The 16,011-nt window shown below is 41.6% G+C and overlaps 1 protein-coding gene across 4 annotated transcripts in view; it reads right to left on the bottom strand.

Annotated features, from left to right (window-relative positions):
• The window catches only part of PPP1R12A (protein phosphatase 1 regulatory subunit 12A), an 875,274-nt gene that overhangs the window by 90,227 nt on the left and 769,036 nt on the right, over window positions 1–16,011 (bottom strand). For all 4 annotated transcript variants that reach the window (XM_053716754.1, XM_053716755.1, XM_053716757.1 and 1 more), the window contains one exon: window positions 8,089–8,136. In XM_053716754.1, the coding sequence (XP_053572729.1) occupies window positions 8,089–8,136 (48 nt within the window). The remainder of the gene's footprint in view (window positions 1–8,088; window positions 8,137–16,011) is intronic.

The following is a 16,011-nucleotide window of genomic DNA, read 5'->3' as shown; positions in this document are numbered from 1 at the left end:
GTTTTCTTAGTCAATTCCATTCCTAGAAAATATTTTACTGCACATACCTCATTTGCGGGGTACCCCGCATGCTATTCCCTTTTCTGAAGTTACCCCACTCCTCAGAATGTGCGAGAACAGCCAGTGGATCTTAGTTACGCCTACTAAGATCATAGAAAACGCAGGCAGATTCTTCTTCTAAATACTGCCTGAGAGAAAAAACAGCACACTCCGGTGCCATTTTAAAATAATAAACTTTTGATTGAAGAATAAGTAAAAAAAACTCCTATCTCCTCTCGCGACCTCCTTCTTTGTTGAGACTTGCAAGAGAATGACTGGATATGACATGTGAGGGGAGGAGCTATATAGCAGCTCTGCTTGGGTGATCCTCTTGCAACTTCCTGTTTGGAAGGAGAATATATCCCATAAGTAATGGATGACCCATGGACTGAACACACTTAACAAGAGAAATGAAGCATTTTCAGCCCCCGCGAGCCTAACAGCCCACAGGAAAAAAAGTCAAATTTTAAGGTAAGAAAAAATTGATTTATTCATATGCATTATCCCAAATATGAAGCTGACTGTCTGAAATAAGGAACGTTGAACATCCTGAATCAAGGCAAATAAATGTTTAAACACATATATTTAGAACTTTATATAAAAGTGCCCAACCATAGCTTAGAGTGTCACAGAAAATAAGACTTACTTACCCCAGGACACTCATCTACATGTAGTAGAAAGCCAAACCAGTACTGAAACGAGTATCAGTAGAGGTAATGGTATATATAAGAGTATATCGTCGATCTGAAAAGGGAGGTAAGAGATGAATCTCTACGACCGATAACAGAGAACCTATGAAATAGACCCCGTAGAAGGAGATCATTGAATTCAAATAGGCAATACTCTCTTCACATCCCTCTGACATTCACTGCACGCTGAGAGGAAAACCGGGCTCCAACCTGTTGCAGAGCGCATATCAACGTAGAATCTAGCACAAACTTACTTCACCACCTCTACAGGAGGTAAAGTTTGTAAAACTGATTTGTGGGTGTGGTGAGGGGTGTATTTATAGGCATTTTGAGGTTTGGGAAACTTTGCCCCTCCTGGTAGGAATGTATATCCCATACGTCACTAGCTCATGGACTCTTGCTAATTACATGAAAGAAAGGTGCACAAGCAGCAGGGATGACCGCAGCCTGGAGAGGATTGTAAGGAAAAGGCCATTTAAAAGTGTTGGGGACTTTCACAAGAGCCGCCACCACAGAGACGGATCCTGGACATGGGCTTAAAATGTCGTATTCCTCTTGTCAAGTCACTCCTGAACAACAAACATCAGAAGCGTCTTACCTGGGCTAAAGAAAAGAAGACCTGGTCTGTTGCTCAGTGGTCCAAAGTCCTCTTTTCTGATGAGAGCAAATTTTGCATCTCATTTGGAAACCAAGGACCCAGAGTATGGAGGAAGAAAGGAGAGGCACACACTGCAAGATGCTTGAAGTCCAGTGTGAAGTTTCCACAGTCTGTGTTGATTTGGGAAGCCATGTCATCTGCTGGTGTTGGTCCACTGAGCTTCATTAAGTCCAGGGTCAACGCAGCCGTCTACCAGGAGATTTTGGAGCACTTCATGCTTCCTTCCGCAGACTAGCTCTATGGGGATGCCGTCTTCATTCTCCAGCAGGACTTGGCACATGCCCACACTGCCAAAAGCACCAAAACCTGGTTCAGTGACCGTGGGATTACTGCTCTTGATTGGCCAGAAAACTCGCCTGACCTGAACCCCATAGAGAATCTATGGGGCATTGCCAAGAGAAAGATGAGACACACGAGACCGAACAATGCAGAAGAGCTGAAGGCCGCTATTGAAGCATCCTGGTCTTCCATAACACCTTAGCAGTGCCACAGGCGGATAGCTTCCATGCCACACCGCATTGAGGCAGTAATTGCTGCAAAAGGGGCCCAAACCAAGTACTGAGTACATACAGTATACTTATACTTTTCAGAAGTCCGATATTGTTCTACAGGTATGTACAATCCTTGTTTTATTGATTGCATGTAATTTTCTAATTTTCTGAGATTGTGGATTTGGGGTTTTCATGAGCTGTAAGCCATAATCATCACAATCATGACAAATCATGGCTTGAACTATCTTGCTTTGCATATAATGAGTCTCTCTCATATATTAGTTTCACCTTTTAAATTGCATTAGTGAAAAAATTAACTTTTGCACGATATTCTAATTTTTACACAATTGAGCTTGTACACAATTGAGCTTGTTTTAAAGCTGAGGACTGGAGTTGGGAAACACTGCTCTATCTGAATAATGAAAGAAAATGTGTGTTTCATGTCCCTTTAAGTCATAACTACAAGTGATTAGAACATGCTACCACAAATTATATTATTGCTTTTAAATGCATTACAATTTTCCCCTTTAAAAAAAAAAAAAAAAAAAAAAAATCCCAACCAGTACGCTGTAAAAAAAAACAAAAAAAAACAAAAAAACTGGGTGAGACTAGAGGAAGCCAGGCACAAACAGTGGAAAAGTCCTTAATATTTTAAGTGCATGATTGCAGAAGTTTTAGTGAAATAAATTAAAAAAACAAACTGACTAATGTAAATCTGAGTGAACGAAAGAATAAACTATCATTAATGCAGAGTGTATAATGTACAGGACATACAGTGCTGCCAAATACACAATCAGCATTAAAAGATTAGGCCATATAAAAAGTAACTGGTTACCCTTCAGACACTAAGGCCTAGATTTGGAGTTTTGTCGGTAACGACCCGAAAAACTAACGCCGGCTTTTTTCTGGCCGCACCATAAAAATAACTCTGGTATCGAGAGTCCACATAAAGGCTGCGTTAGGCTCCAAAAAAAGGAGCGTAGAGCATTTTTAACGCAGCTTCAACTCTCGATACCAGAGTTGCTTACGGACGCGGCCAGCCTCAAAAACGTGCTCGTGCACGATTCCCCCATAGGAAACAATGGGGCTGTTTGAGCTGAAAAAAAACCAAACACCTGCAAAAAAGCCGCATTCAGCTCCTAACACAGCCCCATTGTTTGCTATGCGGTAACCCTTCCTACGTCTGCACTTAACACTCTAACATGTACCCCGAGTCTAAACATCCCTAACCTTACACTTATTAACCCCTAATCTGCCGCCCCCGCTATCGCTGACCCCTGCATATTATTATTAACCCCTAATCTGCCGCTCCGTAAACCGCCGCTACTTACATTATCCTTATGTACCCCTAATCTGCTGCCCCTAACACCGCCGACCCCTATATTATATTTATTAACCCCTAAACTGCCCCCCACAACGTCGCCTCCACCTGCCTACACTTATTAACCCCTAATCTGCCGAGCGGACCTGAGCGCTACTATAATAAAGTTATTAACCCCTAACCCGCCTCACTAACCCTATCATAAATAGTATTAACCCCTAATCTGCCCTCCCTAACATCGCCGACACCTAACTTCAATTATTAACCCCTAATCTGCTGACCGAATCTCGCCGCTATTCTAATAAATGTATTAACCCCTAAAGCTAAGTCTAACCCTAATACTAACACCCCCCTAAGTTAAATATAATTTAAATCTAACGAAATTAATTAACTCTTATTAAATAAATTATTCCAATTTAAAGCTAAATACTTACCTGTAAAATAAATCCTAATATAGCTACAATATAAATTATAATTATATTAGAGCTATTTTAGGATTTATATTTATTTTACAGGTAACTTTGTATTTATTTTAACCAGGTACAATAGCTATTAAATAGTTAAGAACTATTTAATAGCTAAAATAGTTAAAATAATTACAAATTTACCTGTAAAAGAAATCCTAACCTAAGTTACAAATAAACCTAACACTAGACTATCAATAAATTAATTAAATAAACTACCTACAATTACCTACAATTAACCTAACACTACACTATCAATAAATTAATTAAATACAATTGCTACAAATAAATACAATTAAATAAACTAGCTAAAGTACAAAAAATAAAAAAGAACTAAGTTACAAAAAATACAAAAATATTTACAAACATAAGAAAAATATTACAACAATTTTAAACTAATTACACCTACTCTAAGCCCCCTAATAAAATAACAAAGCCCCCCAAAATAAAAAAATGCCCTACCCTATTCTAAATTACTAAAGTTCAAAGCTCTTTTACCTTACCAGCCCTGAACAGGGCCCTTTGCGGGGCATGCCCCAAGAAATTCAGCTCTTTTGCCTGTAAAAAAAAAACATACAATACCCCCCCCAACATTACAACCCACCACCCACATACCCCTAATCTAACCCAAACCCCCCTTAAATAAACCTAACACTAAGCCCCTGAAGATCATCCTACCTTGTCTTCACCATACCAGGTTCACCGATCGGTCCAGAAGAGCTCCTCCGATGTCCTGATCCAAGCCCAAGCGGGGGGCTGAAGAGGTCCATGATCCGGCTGAAGTCTTCATCCAAGCGGGCCAGAAGAGGTCTTCCATCCGATTGATCCTATCAGCCAATCAGATTGAGCTCGCATTCTATTGGCTGATCGGAACAGCCAATAGAACGCAAGCTCAATCTGATTGGCTGATTGGATCAGCCAATCGGATTGAACTTGATTCTGATTGGCTGATTCCATCAGCCAATCAGAATATTCCTACCTTAATTCCGATTGGCTGATAGAATCCTATCAGCCAATCGGAATTCGAGGGACGCCATCTTGGATGACGTCATTTAAAGGAACCGTCATTCGTCGTTCAGTCGTCGGCCAGGATGGATGTTCCGCGGTGGAGGTCTTCAGGATGCTGCCGCTTCGCTCCGGATGGATGCCGCTTGGATGAAGACTTCAATCGGATGGAAGACCTCTTCTGGCCCGCTTGGATGAAGACTTCAGCCGGATCATGGACCTCTTCAGCCCCCCGCTTGGGCTTGGATCAGGACATTGGAGGAGCTCTTCTGGACCGATCGGTGAACCTGGTATGATGAAGACAAGGTAGGATGATCTTCAGGGGCTTAGTGTTAGGTTTATTTAAGGGGGGTTTGGGTTAGATTAGGGGTATGTGGGTGGTGGGTTGTAATGTTGGGGGGGTACTGTATGTTTTTTTTTACAGGCAAAAGAGCTGAATTTCTTGGGGCATGCCCCGCAAAGGGCCCTGTTCAGGGCTGGTAAGGTAAAAGAGCTTTGAACTTTAGTCATTTAGAATAGGGTAGGGCATTTTTTTATTTTGGGGGGCTTTGTTATTTTATTAGGGGGCTTAGAGTAGGTGTAATTAGTTTAAAAATTGTTGTAATATTTTTCTTATGTTTGTAAATATTTTTGTATTTTTTTGTAACTTAGTTCTTTTTTATTTTTTGTACTTTAGCTAGTTTATTTAATTGTATTTATTTGTAGCAATTGTATTTAATTAATTTATTGATAGTGTAGTGTTAGGTTAATTGTAGGTAATTGTAGGTAGTTTATTTAATTAATTTATTGATAGTCTAGTGTTAGGTTTATTTGAAACTTAGGTTAGGATTTCTTTTACAGGTAAATTTGTAATTATTTTAACTATTTTAGCTATTAAATAGTTCTTAACTATTTAATAGCTATTGTACCTGGTTAAAATAAATACAAAGTTACCTGTAAATAAATATAAATCCTAAAATAGCTCTAATATAATTATAATTTATATTGTAGCTATATTAGGATTTATTTTACAGGTAAGTATTTAGCTTTAAATTGGAATAATTTATTTAATAAGAGTTAATTAATTTCGTTAGATTTAAATTATATTTAACTTAGGGGGGTGTTAGTATTAGGGTTAGACTTAGCTTTAGGGGTTAATACATTTATTAGAATAGCGGCGAGATTCGGTCGGCAGATTAGGGGTTAATAATTGAAGTTAGGTGTCGGCGATGTTAGGGAGGGCAGATTAGGGGTTAATACTATTTATGATAGGGTTAGTGAGGCGGATTAGGGGTTAATAACTTTATTATAGTAGCGCTCCGGTCGGCAGATTAGGGGTTAATAAGTGTAGGCAGGTGGAGGTGACGTTGTGGGGGGCAGATTAGGGGTTAATAAATATAATATAGGGGTCGGCGGTGTTAGGGGCAGCAGATTAGGGGTACATAAGGATAACGTAGGTGGCGGCGCTTTGCGGTCAGCAGATTAGGGGTTAATAAGTGTAGGCAGGTGGAGGCGACATTGAGGGGGCAGATTAGGGGTTAATAAATATAATACAGGGGTCGGCGGTGTTAGGGGCAGCAGATTAGGGGTACATAAGGATAACGTAGGTGGCGGTCGGCAGATTAGGGGTTAAAAATTTTTTTCCGTGTGTCGGCGATGTGGGGGGACCTCGGTTTAGGGGTACATAGGTAGTTTATGGGTGTTAGTGTACTTTAGAGTACAGTAGTTAAGAGCTTTATAAACCGGCGTTAGCCCAGAAAGCTCTTAACTACTGACTTTTTTCCTGCGGCTGGAGTTTTGTCGTTAGATTTCTAACACTCACTTCAGAAACGACTCTAAATACCGGAGTTAGAGAAATCCCATTGAAAAGATAGGATACGCAATTTACGTAAGGGGATCTGCGGTATGGAAAAGTCGCGGCTGAAAAGTGAGCGTTAGACCCTATTTTGAGTGACTCCAAATACCGGCGGTAGCCTAAAACCAGCGTTAGGAGCCTCTAACGCTGGTTTTCACGGCTAACGCCAAACTCTAAATCTAGGCCTAAATATTTCAATGGGGATTTATTATGTATCGGCTAAACGGAAATATCTGCATTAATATTTTTCACTATTACTTATAAAACAATTTAGTTTCTTTGAATATATAAAGACAAAACCTAACATGTATCCTTGTCATCTTCATCACAAGTTCTTGTATTTCAGTCACCTAGAAACTCATTTATATTTTCAGAAAGCTGTAGCTTTGGAATAAAAGATTCAATATGTCACAGCTTCTACTAATACATTATTTATATACAGGCAGTCCCCGGGGTTACGTACAAGATAGGGACTTTAGGTTTGTTCTTAAGTTGAATTTGTATGTAAGTTGGAACAGGCACTTTTTTTAGGTGAAACTAGCCAAACATTTTTTTTTTTGTTTTGGATAGCATAGGATAAAGTTTGTTTTGCTATCTGTGCCCCTGTTCAGAAAATTTCACATCACTTTCTGTCCTTGTGACAATTGGATTTTCAGTATTTTGGATTATCCTGGAAAGAAGGATTGTCGATAAAGCTCTATTTTCTCTGTATGTAAGTACGAGTTGTACTTAAGTCGGATGTCTGTAACCCGAGGACTGCCTGTACTGCAAAATAAAAAATTATAAAAACATGTTATTTCTAGTCTCAAGGAAGAGGATAAAGCAAACAAACTTTAATACATTTTAAGATGTTATATGATGCATTTTTCAAAATAATGCATTTAAAAAAAAATAAAAAAAAATGTACAAGATATTTCTGTAAATTTCAGAGAATATAAGTTCTCAGCCATAGGTATGAAATTGTATGAAAGCCAATTACAAAAACAATGCATGCACTACACAGTTTTACTCAGGACTTCAGCAGGTTTCAGAACCCAGACCCTATAACATTCTACACAATGATTAAATCGGAACAGGAGCTAATTTATATTTGTCTGTAAATGGCTAAAAAAAGGAAATAGAGCAAACATTCTCAAAAGGAGTTTTGGCAGGTATATTCCTGGACACCAAAAACAATGTACATTTTACAAAAAAAATGACAATTTTTAATGCTTAATGTACTTATATCAATGTGGTGAGAATGATTCAAATGAGCCCCTATCACCTAAGAATAGTATTGACATCACACAATACCCCCTTATATAAAATAGGGGGTAATCCCTTTCTAAATGATGGATCTGACACCAGGAAGCAGGTACCTGCTATAAGGACTGCACTCACATGTTTTAGGTGGTCTGACTTCTAAACAGGCACATCGATAAAAACACTAAAATGCAGGATGACATGTTCAGGTGCTCATCACTGATAGAACCATATAGCTATTATCAAAATCAGAAGGTGGGGCTAGCTCTCCTCTTTCACACAGAACATGATGCCAGGCACCCAATTACATATATACATATGTGAAGGCTTCTGATTTAAACTTACCCTTTTCTCAATTTCTAAAAGTGATCTGTCCGCAAATCGCTCTTGCCGCTAAAATATAAAAGGGAAACGGTGTTGCAAGATACCATTAAAAAAAGAAATCTTACTGTTCTAAACTGAGCTTCAATCTTACTCTAAACCGACAAAAACTAAATTTATGCTTACCTGATAAATGTCTTTATTTCCGGACATGGAGAGTCTACGACGTCATTCCAGTTACTTGTTGGATATTCACTCCTGGCCAGCAGGAGGCGGCAAAGAGCACCACAGCAAAGCTGTTAAGTATCACTTCCCTTACCCATGACCCCCAGTCATTCAGCCAAAGGGAAATGGAAAAAGAAGATAACACAAAGGTGTAGAGGTGCTGGAGGTTTAACAAAAAATACTGTCTTAATTAAGGGTGGGGTTGTGGACTCTCCATGTTCGGAAAGAAATGTATCAGGTAAGCATACATTTTGTTTTCTTTCCTAAGACATGAAGAACCCACAACGTCATTCCAATTACTAGTGGGAACCAATACCCAAGCTAGAGGACACAGAATGAACAGGGAGGGAGAATAAGACAGCAGGCCTAAACCGAAGGCACCACCGCTTGAAGAACCTTTCTTCCAAAAGAAGCCTCAGCCAAGGCAAAAGTATAAAATTTGTAAAATTTGTAAAAAGTATGCAGAGAGGACCGAGTTGCAGCCTTGAAAATCTGTTCCACAGAAGCTTAAATTTTGAAGGCCCAGGAAGGAGAAACAGCCCTAGTGGAATGAGCCGTAATTCTCTCAGGAGGCCTCAGTCCAGCAGTCTCATAAACAAAACGAACAATACTTCTCAACCAGAGGGAAAGAGAAGTAGAAGTTGCCTTCTGACCCCTATGCTTTCCTAAGAAACAAACAGGGCAGAAGACTGGAGAAAATCCTTAGGAGCCTGTAGGTAGAATTTTAGAGCGCGCACAACATGCAAGTTATGCAACAGACGTTCCTTTTGAGGAGGATTAGGACAGAGAGAACGAACAATAATTTCCTGATTAATACTTCTATCCAAAACCACCTTAGGGAGAAACCCCAATTTAGTACGAAGAACCGCCTTATCCGCAGGAAAAACAAGGTAAGGGGAATCACACTGTAAAGCCAAAAGTTCAGAAACTCTACGAGCAGAGGAAATAGCAATAAGGAACAAAACTTTCCAAGATAACTTAATATCTACAGAATGCATTGGCTCAAACAGAGTCTGCTGCAAAATTTAAAGTGAAGGTCAATTTTGATGAATTATTGCCTGGTTTTTAATAGGATTATTAAAAACCGGGCACCAATTCATCAAAATTGACCTTCACTTTAAGAACAAGGTTTAAGCTCAAAGGAGGAGCAACAGATTTAACCAGGGCTTGACAAAGAGATTGAACATCTGGCACAACCGCCAGACGTTTGTGTAAAAATAAGACAGTGCAGAAATCTAACCCTTCAGAGAACTGACTGACAACCCTTTCTCCAGACCTTCCTGGAGAAAAGACAAAATTCTAGCAATCCTGACCCTACTCCAAGAGAAGCCTTTCGATTCACACCAATATAGGTATTTACGCCATACCTTATGGTAAAATTTACGAGAAACAGGCTTGCAAGTCTGAAGCATGGTATCAATGACTGACTCAGAAAAACCACGCTTGGCCAGAACTAAGCGTTCAATCTCCATGCAGTCAGCTTCAGAGAAACAAGATTTGGATGGAGGAAAGGAACCCGAGTTAGAAGGTCCTTCATCAGAAGTAACCTCCAAGGAGGAAGAGAAGACATCTTTACTAGGTCTGCAAACCAGATCCTGTAAGGCCATGCAGAAGCTATTAGAATTACAGACGCTCTCTCCTGCTTGATACAAGCAATGACTCGTGGAAAGAGAGCCAACGGAGGAACAGGTAAGCTAGACCAAAATCCTAAGGAACCACCAGAGCATCTATCAGGACGGCCTGAGGATCTCTTGATCTTGAACCATACCTTGGAAGATTGGCGTTATGACAAGACGCCATCAGATCCAACTCCGGCACCCCCCACTTGAGGGTTAACCTGGAGAACACCTCCGGATGGAGACCCACTTCCCGGAATGAAAGGTCTGCCTGCTCGGAAAATCCGCCTCCCACTTGTCCACTCCTGGAATGTGGATGCAGAGAGGAGACAATTGTGAGTCTGCGCCCACTGAATAATCAGTCACCTCCTTTATGGCCAAGGAACTTAAGAGTTCCTCCCTGGTGATTGATGTAGGCCACTGAGGTGATGTTGTCCGACTGGAATCTGATAAACCGGGCTAAAGACAAGTGAGGCCAGGCCACTAGAGCATTGAAGATCGCTCTCAACTTCAAGATCTATTATCGGAAGAAAACACTCCTCTCAAGTCCATAGGCCCTGAGCCTTTAGCGAGTCCCAGACTGCTCCCCAGCCTAGCAGGCTGGCGTCCGTGGTCACAACCACCCAGGAGGGTCTCTGAGACATGATCCTGAGAAATCCACCACAAAAGAGAGTCTATTGTCAACTGGTCCAGGTCTATCATCTGGGACAGACCTGAATGGTTTCCGTTCTATTGTCTGAGCATGCATAGTTGCAGCGCTCTCAAATGGAACCGAGTAAATGGAACTATGTTCATGGAGGCAACCATCAGACCAATTACCTCCATGCATTGAGCTAATGACGGTCAGACAGTAGACAGAAGAGAGAGGCAAGAAGAGGTACATTATTGCTTTTCTGACCTCCATCAGAAAGATCTTCATTGATAGGTAATATATGATGGTCCCTAAGAAAACCACCCTTGAAGCTGGAACAAGGGAACTCCTCTCTAGAATCACTTGCCATCCGTGGGAATGTAGAAAAGACAACAAGATCTCCGTATGAGATTTTGCTATTTGAAAAGATGGCGCCTGAACAAAGATGTCATCCAGATAGGGCGCCACCGCGATTCCCTGAGACCTGACAACTGCCAAAAGAGCCCCCAGAACTTTTTAAAAATTCTGGGAGCTATAGCATAGCCAAAAGGAAGAGCTACAAAGTGTTTGTCCAGGAAAGCTAATCTCAGGAATTTGTGATGATCCCTGTGGATGGGAACATGAAGATGCGCGTCCTTCAGGTCTATGGTCGATATGAACTGACCCTCTTGTACTAAAGGAAGAATGGAAAGAATGGTCTCCATCTTGAAGGACGGAACCCTGAAAATTTGTTGACACTCTACAGGTCTATAATGGGTTCAAAAGCTCCCTCTTTTTTGGGAACCACAAACAGATTTGCATAAAATCCTAGACCCTGTTCACTTAGAGGAACTGGAACAATCACTCCCAGGGAAAAAAACAGGTCCTGAACGCAGTTCAAGAATGCCTCTCTTTTTACCTGGTCTGCAGATAACCTTGAGAGGTGTAATCTGCCCATGGGAGGAAAAGTTCTGAAATTATTTTGTAACCTTGAGATACTACGTCCACAACCCAAGGTTCTGGGACATTGCGTATCCCAGCTTGTTGAAACAAGGAAAAACTGCCCCCCACCTGGTAAAGTACCGGACCTCGCATGAGGGCTTCTTTGATTGTTTCCCCTTATTCCAAGTCTGATTGGATCTCCAAGAGGACTTGGACTGCTCCGGTTTGAAAGAGGAAGACTTCTGACCTTTGAAGTTACGAAAGGAACAAAAATTAGAATTTTGACGCCCTTTGGGTCTATTCTTCTTGTATTGTGGTAGAAAGACCAGGACCAAACAGGGTCTTACCCTTGACTTGCAAGTTAGCATCAGAAATAAAGGAATTGGCTAGTTCGAGGGCCTTAATCCTATCTTGGATCTGCTCCAAAGGAGTTTCCACTAAAATCAACTCTGACAAAGTATCACACCCATAAGATGTTGCACTTGCCACTGTGGCAATACAGACTGAAGGTTGCCATTGTAGACCCTGATAAACCTATTTTCTTTAAATAAAGCCTCCAGCTCTTTGTCCATGGGATCCTTAAAGGAACAGCTGTCCTCAATGGGAATCTTATTTCTCTTAGCCAGAGTAGAAATAGCCCCTTCTACTTTAGGCACTGTGCGCCATGAATCTTGAATGGAGTCAGTAACAGGAAACATTTTTAAAAACGGGAGACCGGGAGAAGGGTATCCCTGGCTTATCACACTCCTGTGCAATGATCTCCGACATGGTTTGGAACAGGAAACACTTCCACAGAGGAAGGAACATCATAGTATTTGTTAAGTTTGCTAGATTTCTTAGGGTTGACAGCGACAGAAGAATCGGAGTCGTCCAAAGTAGACAATACCTCCTATATTAGTACACGGAGATGTTCAAGCTTAAATCTGAAGGATACTTCTTCAGAGTCAGTTAAAGGAATTATACTGTCCGAATCTGAGATTTCACCCTCAGAAGCTACAGAGGTATCCTCTTCATCAGACTAGGATGCAGGACAACCTTCGCAGCAGTAGAGGCGACAGACACCTTAATATCAGAAAAATGTTTAGAATTCCTCTTGCGCTTCCCCAACATGGGAAAAGCAGATAAAGCAGCAGATACCGCAGAAGATATCTGTGCAGCAAAATCTACAGGCAAATATACGCCTCCAGGAGGCCGAGAGGAAATGCAGGGCACTGTATGTGACGCAAATGAGGCTTGGGACGTTAGAGTAGAAAGCTGCGGCATAACCTGAACAGCATTATCCTGGGAGACAATAGGCTCAGAGGGCAATAATTTATCTTTACATTCTAGCTAAACTTATAGCACAAAATTGCATAGGCAAAACAATTTGGACCTCTAGACATAATAGACATTTATGAAAAGAAACAGCTTCTTGATCCATGTCCATAGCTGCAAAAATAAAAAACAGAATTTATGCTTACCTGATAAATTACTTTCTCCAACGGTGTGTCCGGTCCACGGCGTCATCCTTACTTGTGGGATATCTCTTCCCCAACAGGAAATGGCAAAGAGTCCCAGCAAAGCTGGCCATATAGTCCCTCCTAGGCTCCGCCCACCCCAGTCATTCGACCGACGGACAGGAGGAAATATATATAGGAGAAACCATATGGTACCGTGGTGACTGTAGTTAGAGAAAATAATTCATCAGGCCTGATTAAAAAACCAGGGCGGGCCGTGGACCGGACACACCGTTGGAGAAAGTAATTTATCAGGTAAGCATAAATTCTGTTTTCTCCAACATTGGTGTGTCCGGTCCACGGCGTCATCCTTACTTGTGGGAACCAATACCAAAGCTTTAGGACACGGATGAAGGGAGGGAGCAAATCAGGTTACCTAAACGGAAGGCACCACAGCTTGCAAAACCTCTCTCCCAAAAATAGCCTCCGAAGAAGCAAAAGTATCAAATTTGTAAAATTTGGCAAAAGTGTGCAGTGAAGACCAAGTCGCTGCCTTACATATCTGGTCAACAGAAGCCTCGTTCTTGAAGGCCCATGTGGAAGCCACAGCCCTAGTGGAGTGAGCTGTGATTCTTTCAGGAGGCTGCCGTCCGGCAGTCTCATAAGCCAATCGGATGATGCTTTTAAGCCAAAAGGAAAGAGAGGTAGAAGTCGCTTTTTGACCTCTCCTTTTACCAGAATAAACAACAAACAAGGAAGATGTTTGTCTGAAATCTTTTGTAGCCTCTAAATAGAATTTTAGAGCACGGACTACGTCCAAATTGTGTAACAAACGTTCCTTCTTTGAAACTGGATTCGGACATAAAGAAGGTACAACTATCTCCTGGTTAATATTTTTGTTAGAAACAACCTTAGGAAGAAAACCAGGCTTAGTACGCAAAACCACCTTATCTGCATGGAACACCAGATAGGGCGGAGAACACTGCAGAGCAGATAACTCTGAAACTCTTCTAGCAGAAGAAATTGCAACCAAAAACAAAACTTTCCAAGATAGTAACTTAATATCTATGGAATGTAAAGGTTCAAACGGAACCCCTTGAAGAACTGAAAGAACTAGATTTAGACTCCAGGGAGGAGTCAAAGGTCTGTAAACAGGTTTGATCCTAACCAGAGCCTGAACAAATGCTTGAACATCTGGCACAGCTGACAGTCTTTTGTGTAGTAAGACAGATAAAGCAGAGATCTGTCCCTTTAGAGAACTTGCAGATAATCCTTTCTCCAAACCTTCTTGTAGAAAGGAGAGAATCTTAGGAATTTTTATCTTATTCCATGGGAATCCTTTGGATTCACACCAACAGATATATCTTTTCCATATTTTATGGTAAATCTTTCTAGTTACCGGTTTTCTGGCCTGAACCAGAGTATCTATCACAGAATCTGAAAACCCACGCTTCGATAGAATCAAGCGTTCAATCTCCAAGCCGTCAGCTGGAGGGAGACCAGATTTGGATGTTCGAATGGACCCTGAACAAGAAGGTCCTGTCTCAAAGGTAGCTTCCATGGTGGAACCGATGACATATTCACCAGGTCTGCATACCAAGTCCTGCGTGGCCACGCAGGAGCTATCAAGATCACCGAGGCCCTCTCCTGATTGATACTGGCTACCAGCCTGGGAATGAGAGGAAACGGTGGAAATACATAAGCTAGGTTGAAGGTCCAAGGTGCTACTAGTGCATCTACTAGAGTCGCCTTGGGATCCCTGGATCTGGACCCGTAGCAAGGAACCTTGACGAGACGCCATCAGATCCATATCTGGAATGCCCCATAATTGAGTTATTTGGGCAAAGATCTCCAGATGGAGTTCCCACTCCCCCGGATGGAATGTCTGACGACTCAGAAAATCCGCCTCCTAGTTTTCCACACCTGGGATGTGGATCGCAGACAGGTGGCAGGAGTGATCCTCCGCCCATTGAATTATTTTGGTCACTTCTTTCATCGCCAGGGAACTCCTTGTTCCCCCCTGATGATTGATATACGCAACGGTCGTCATGTTGTCTGATTGGAACCTTATGAATCTGGCCTTTGCTAGTTGAGGCCAAGCCCTTAGAGCATTGAATATCGCTCTCAGTTCCAGAATGTTTATCGGGAGAAGAGACTCTTCCCGAGACTATAGACCCTGAGCTTTCAGGGATTCCCAGACCGCGCCCCAGCCCACTAGACTTGCGTCGGTCGTGACAATGACCCACTCTGGTCTGCGGAAGCTCATTCCCTGGGACAGATGGTCCAGGGTCAGCCACCAACGGAGTGAATCTCTGGTCTTCTGATCTACTTGAATCATTGGAGATAAGTCTGTATAGTCCCCATTCCACTGTTTGAGCATGCACAGTTGTAATGGTCTTAGATGAATTCGTGCAAAAGGAACTATGTCCATTACTGCAACCATCAACCCTACTACTCCCATGCACTGCGCTATGGAAGGACGAGGAACAGAATGAAGAACTTGACAAGTGCTTAGAAGTTTTGACTTTCTGACCTCTGTCAGAAAAATCCTAATTTCTAAGGAATCTATTATTGTTCCCAAGAAGGGAACTCTTGTCAACGGAGACAGAGAACTTTTTTTCTATGTTCACCTTCCATCCGTGTGATCTGAGAAAGGCCAGAACGATGTCTGTATGAGCCTTTGCTTTTGACAGGGACGACGCTTGTATTAGAATGTCGTCCAAGTAAGGTACTACTGCAATGCCCCTCGGTCTTAGAACCGCTAGAAGGGACCCTAGTACCTTTGTGAAAATCCTTGGAGCAGTGGCTAACCCGAATGGGAGGGCCACAAACTGGTAATGCTTGTCCAGAAAAGCGAACCTTAGGAACTGATGATGTTCTTTGTGGATAGGAATATGTAGATACGCATCCTTTAGATCCACGGTAGTCATAAATTGACTTTCCTGGATAGTGGGTAGAATCGTTCGAATGGTTTCCATCTTGAACGATGGTACCCTGAGAAATTTGTTTAGGATCTTCAAATCCAAAATTGGTCTGAAAGTTCCCTCTTTTTTGGGAACTACGAACAGATTGGAATAAAATCCCATTCCTTGTTCCTTTATTGGAACTGGGTGTATCA

Source organism: Bombina bombina, chromosome 6 (genome assembly GCF_027579735.1).
Source record: "Bombina bombina isolate aBomBom1 chromosome 6, aBomBom1.pri, whole genome shotgun sequence".
In the NCBI taxonomy this organism is placed as follows: Eukaryota; Metazoa; Chordata; class Amphibia; order Anura; family Bombinatoridae; genus Bombina; species Bombina bombina.
This window is presented reverse-complemented; position numbering and strand designations above follow the sequence as displayed.